At 51.9% G+C, this 6,000-nt stretch overlaps 1 protein-coding gene across 3 annotated transcripts in view; it reads right to left on the bottom strand.

Annotated features, from left to right (window-relative positions):
* Positions 1 to 2,636, bottom strand: part of STX3 (syntaxin 3) — a 51,372-nt gene extending 48,736 nt beyond the window's left edge. For all 3 annotated transcript variants that reach the window (XM_025355660.1, XM_025355658.1, XM_025355659.1), the window contains exon 1: positions 2,028 to 2,636. In XM_025355660.1, coding sequence (XP_025211445.1) covers positions 2,028 to 2,057 — 30 coding nt within the window. In that variant the 5' untranslated portion in view covers positions 2,058 to 2,636. The remainder of the gene's footprint in view (positions 1 to 2,027) is intronic.
* Positions 2,637 to 6,000: the final 3,364 nt, after the last annotated feature.

A 6,000-nucleotide genomic window follows, 5' to 3' on the forward strand; every position in this document is an offset into this window, starting at 1 on the left:
TGTGATTTCAGAACAATCCTCCCATAATAACACCATCATCTCCAGTCTCGCTTTCACCACATCCCCAAGAGGGAAGGGGAGGAAACCTATCATTAATTCCATTTTACAGAGGGTAACCATGAGGCACCGAGGAGAGGCAAAGAGACTTGCTCAGGGTTCCCAGGCAAATTAAATTTATTCTTGGAACTGAAAGCTCAGTTAAGACTCTTTGCTCATTGTTGACAATGAGCTACTGAAAGGGACCATGGAGTATCTTCCTCTGGAAATGGATTTCCTAACAAATGGAAGAGTCTGCTGTTCAGTTTTGTAGTTTTTTATGGTTGCTGAATGTGCCGACACAGAGAGATCTTCAAAATCGTACTCTTCTTTTCCTTCTGCCTCCCCAACCAGCGTGCTTCAAGGGAAGGAGCACCGTGGAGAGTGTCAGGAGCCTGGGTTCCTCTCCTGGTGGTGCCCTGCCTGGTTCTGTGTCCTGGGGCATCCCTCCTACCCCGTGAGTACCAGTTTCCCCATCTATAAAACAGGGGCAATAAACTCTGCCCCATCCGTAACCTGGACGCTGTGAGGCTCAGATGACTAAGCACAAGACTGAGGCAGGGAGGCCACTCCCATAATAGGCAACTGTCCCTTTGCTTCTCTCACTTCCCCAGCTCCCTGCCTCCTCTGCAGCGCTGCTACCCAGAACAGGTGAAACAGACATGAAGGTCTCATCCAAGCAAGGGTGGAAAAGGATAAACTCTTGTAACATCATCCCAACAGTCCCTGACATCTGCATTTTCCATAGAGCACTCACAGTTATTAGCATATTTCACCATTTATTAAGTCCCCCGTGCCATGCACCATAAAAGTGTTCTTATGCATGTTCTGCTGCTTTTCCACCTCACAACTACCCATTTTACAAATGACAAAACTTAGGCTGGGAGTTTAAGGGATTGCCAGTAAGCAGTGGGGCCAGGAGGCAACCCCAGTTCTAATCCAGTCCAGTGCTTCCCAAACTGTAATGTGCCCGTGAATCACCTGGGGAAATGGATGAATAATTAGATTCTGATTCTGCGGGGCTAGACTGCGGCCTAAGCTGCTATACTTGTAACACGCTCCAAAGTACATGGACTAAATAAACTCCTGAGTATCAAGGGCGAGATTTTAATTCTATTAAGATAGAACCTGTGCCACTGAATCTTCAAGGCTTAGCACTGGACCTCCCCCATAGAATACACTCAATAATTATGTACTGAATGAGTCAATGAGTATCTGGCTTAAAAACCCATGCGTTAACCCTTCTCTGTATCAAGTTCCATTGTATCATCAGATCCTCCCAACAATATTCCTTGGGTATGATCACTCCCATTTGACAGACAAGGAAACAGAGACTTAGAGTAAGTAGCCTAAGGCTTTACAGCTTTTGCACAGCCAAGGCTGGAAGCAGTCTATCTTCAGATCCTTGGACCTAACCACAGCTGTTCCAAAAGATGCGGCGGCGGAGGGGGAATAATGACATGTGGGGATAACAATTACAGACCACCGGTTGGAGAGCAGCTGACGCATCCCAGCATGTGACCGGCTCACAGCTCCAGAGGTCACCAGGGAGCTCTGAGCTGCTCTCTGGAGGAAGGGGCAGCCAGGCCTGGAGCCCCTCAGGAGGCAAACAGGAAAGGGAGGAGGCTGGTCCTGGGCACAGTGCCAGGCAGCAGTGGGCAGGTGATGATGGGACCCCTGACCTCATGGTGAGCCCTGCCAGGCCCCAAGCACCCTCTTCGGGAACCAGCTCTGGACAGACACTGTCCAGCTTGCGGGGTGGGAGGGTTAGAGGCGTTCAGGAAAATCATTGCCTAACGATGAATCACCCGGCACATGACCCCGCAGGGGAGGGTAGGGGAGGGTGAGGAACCGGCGCTGGAAGCGGTGGGGGATTGGGGAGGGAAAACCTCGGGCTCTGGCCCCCTCCAGCCTCGACTTGGGGAGCAAAGGGAAGCCCCTCTCCTACGCAGCACCCCTCCTGGCAGCCCCCAGCCTGCAGCGAAACTCACGGCCTTCAGCTGCTCCAGCCGGTCCTTCATCCTGGAGCCCAGGCGCCCGGAGGCAGGTAGCGCGTCTCAGGTGAGCGCGTCCCAGGTGAGCTGCCGGAAGCGGCGGCCGGGCCCGCCGGGGCGAAGGAGCTGGAGGCGCAGGCGGCGGCGGGCGGTGGCCGCTAGCTAGCAGGAGCGTCCGAGGCCACGGGAGGCTCCGCCGCGCCGCCCCCTCCGCCCCCACCGGCGCCGCGCGCTCCAAATCCGGCTCCCGGGCCCGCGCCGGCGCAGCGCTGATCCGCCCGGGACCCGCCCCTACCTGGCCGCGCCCAGCGCTCCTTCTTAAAGGGCCCGTGTCCCGCCACCGCCCGGCCGCCCGGAGTGTCTGCAAACACCCCTTCCCTAACCAGAGAGCCCTCCAGACACGCGTGGAGTCCGGGGAGAGGCCCCTGCACCGGCGGATCCTGCCGCAGGGCGGAGGGAGAGCAAGAGCGACTGTCCGGCTGCGGTCATTCGCTGTCTGTGCCGGGCTCGTAGCTAGGATCCAGTTCTTAGCCGACTCGTTGCTAGGCGGGGACAAGCTCCCGAAAACAAATAAGCCAATGTGATGTGGGCTACATTGGGTGGCAGTCGAGTGTTCTAAAAATATCCTGCCAGGGGGAAGGCATTCCGAGTAGCGGGATCCCGCGCAGCCTCAGGGCTGCTGGCACTGAAAGTGGGGGGATGGGGGAGGTGTCCAGAGGAAAGACCTGGAGATCTGGAGATACAGGACGGTCAGGGTGGTCCGAGAATTTGGATCTTTTGCTTGTTGGAAATCGGGACCGCTCCGAGAAACGTAAGCAGCTCGATGTTGTTAGTGCCAGTGAAGACACTTGGCACTCACAATTTGCATACGTTTGGGAAAGCATCGTTTCTCAAGAGGACCCCGTTCCCATGTCTGTAAATCAGAGATGATACCCACTTCGTAGTTTGCTGTGAAGCCTGTGAGCGAGGAGGGGCTTTAAAATACACAGCTTTGCACTGGAGCGCTCCCCCTCCTCGCTGCCTGCGCGGTGTGCAGGTAGTTCCCAGGCGGCTTCTGCTTCCGAAAAGCAGATCGTCCCTTTATCTCGTCTTCTCCCCGCCTCTCCCTCTTCTCCCTACCCAATTTGTCTTCTTGGGAACAAATGATACATTTATCAGAGTGGAGCTCCACAAACGGGACTGGAGACCCCAAGATTTAATTCTGAAGAATAGGATCTGCTCTGTGCTTTCAGGTTAAAAGACTGTAAATATCTTTGTAATTCTAGCAGTACTTTGCCCTCTTATGCCATCTGAATGCGTGCTCCCTGCTGACCTCATCGGCTCCCATAAAGATACGGTGCGTATGGCAGAGGTCGAGCTTTGAGCCGGCCCAGCGGGTCTCGGCCCTAGTCCTTTCTCGCGTCCCGCACACTTCCTTCTGCCGGCTGTGCTCGCAGGGCAGGGTGGCCCCGCCTTAGTAGCGGGAGGGCTTCCGCGCCCCCTGGTGGTCATACTAGGAAAGGCGAGTAGATCAGAAATACTGTCCCACCTCCTTCCCCTAACACATTTTTGGGGAATTTGGGGGGGTTGTTTGTTTTTTAGACAGAGTCTCGTTCTGTTGCCCAAGTTGAGTGCAGTGGCGAGATCACGGCTCTCCGCAGTCTCGATCCCCTGGGCCCAAGCCATCCTCCCATCTCAGCCTCCCAAGTAGCTGGGATTACAGGCGTGCGCCACTACACCTGGCTAATTTTTGTGGGTTTTTTTGTAGAGATGGGGTTTCGCCATGTTGCCCAGGCTGGTCTGGAACTCCTGTACTCAAGCGATCTGCCCGCCTCGGCCTCTTGAAGTGCTAGGATTACAGGCGTGCGCCACTGTACCCTGCCCCTTAACACCTTTTTGTTAGTGGGGATAGGTAGGTCCCCGCGCTTCAGGAAAATAGAGTCTTCTGAGAGAAGCTGAGATATGAACAACCTTCACGTTAGGAATCTGAAAAGGACCATTGGGGTCTGGAGTAAGAAATTTTTCTTTCTACAGCAGGAATCAAGGGTGGCCTGTCAGCCTCTGCTCAGAGGTTTCCTGTTACAGGATACTTGTTTTGAAAAGAGTAAAATCATGACTCCCCTACAAATACAAAATGTACACACATCAAAGACTTCAATGAATTAAAGGAGGAGACCAGTAAAGGGCTAGCCCTGTCCAGAGGAAAACACAAACAGTACACACATATATAGGCAATCAGGAATGCTGAAACGAACATGTTAATAAATGCACAACTGGCCGGGTGCGGTGGCTCACGCCTGTAATCCCAGCACTGTGGGAGGCTGAGGCAGGCCGATCACTTGAAGTTAGGAGTTCGAGACCAGCCTGGCCAACATCACAAAACCTCATCTCTACTAAAAATACAAAAAATTAGCCGGGTGTGATAGCTCGCGCCTATAAATCCCAGCTACTCGGGAGGCTGACGCAGAAGAATCTCTGGAACCTGGGAAGCAAAGCTTGCAGTGAACTGAGATCACACCACTGCGCTCCAGTCTGGACAACAGAGCAAAATTCTGTCTTGAAAAAAATTTTTTAATAAAAATAAATAAATAAATGATGCAGAACTGGCCTCCGAGTGCTGGGAGAGCAATTGCACTTCTACCAGGCAAAATGCATTTGCATCTCTATGGACAAGCATCATCGGCATTCCTATGAATTTTCTGCAACTTACCAAATTGGAAAATTGCTGCAAGATTTTATAAGGCACAAATCATTTAAAAATCAGGTAATCCAGAAAGGTGCTTTAGATCAGGCCTAGTATGCCATAGGACACCCAATAATTTTTGGAGTTTTTGCCATTTTAACTTTTTTAGTTTTTCCAGACATTCCCAAGGTGGCATCTTCCATAGTTACACAGATTCAACTGTGTTAAAAGTTCTTTGTCGGCTTGAGTAACATAGTGAGACCCCATTTCTACAAAACATACACAAATTGAGCCGAGTGCAGTGACTCACGCCTGTAGTCCTAGCACTTTGGAAGGCCGAGGCGGGTGGATCACCCAAGGTCAGGAGTTCAAGACCAGCCTGGCCAACATGGCAAAACCCAGTCTCTACTAAAAATACAAAAATTAGCCAGGCCTGGTGGTGGGTGCCTGTAATTCCAGCTACTCGGGAGGCTGAGGCAGGAGAATTGCTTCAATCTGGTGCAGGGTAGGGGAGCAGAGACTGCAGTGAGCAGAGATCGCACCACTTCACTCCAGCCTGGGTGAAAGGGCAAGACTCTATCTCAAACAAACAAACAAAAATTGGCTGGCTCCAGTGGCTCACACCTGCACTTTGGGAGGCCAAGAAGGGTGGATCACTTGAGCCCAGGAGTCAAGACCAGCCTGGTCAAAATAGTGAGACCCCCATCTCTACAAAAGAAAAATTTTTTAATTAGCCAGGTAGGCCGGGCACGGCGGCTCACGCCTGTAATCCCAGCACTTTGGGAGGCCGAGGCAGGTGGATCATGAGGTCAGGAGATCGAAACCATCCTGGCCAACATGGTGAAACCCTGTCTCTACTAAAAATACAAAAATTAGCTGGGTGTGGTGGTGTGTGCTTGTGGTGGTGTGTGCTTGTAATCCCAGCTACTTGGGAGGCTGAGGCAGGAGAATTGCTTGAACCCGGGAGGCAAAGGTTGCAATGAGGTGAGATCGCGCCACTACATTCCAGCCTGGCGACAGAGCAAGACTCCGTCTCAAAAAAATAAAAAATAAAAAATAAAATAAAATAATTAGCCAGGTATAGTGGTGCACACATGTAGTCCCCAGCTACTCCGCAGGTTGAGGTGCAGGATTGCTTGAGCCCAGAATTTCGAGGCGACAGTGAGCTATGATCACGCCACTGCACTCCAGGCTGGCTGACAGAGAGAGACCTGTCTCAAAAAAAAAAAAAAAAAAATTAAAAGTATATGTATTCCTTTAAAAAGAGTAACAGGGTATTCATAATGAAGCACAGGTAAAGGGCAATTG

Source organism: Theropithecus gelada, chromosome 14, assembly GCF_003255815.1.
Source record: "Theropithecus gelada isolate Dixy chromosome 14, Tgel_1.0, whole genome shotgun sequence".
NCBI classification, from domain to species: Eukaryota; Metazoa; Chordata; class Mammalia; order Primates; family Cercopithecidae; genus Theropithecus; species Theropithecus gelada.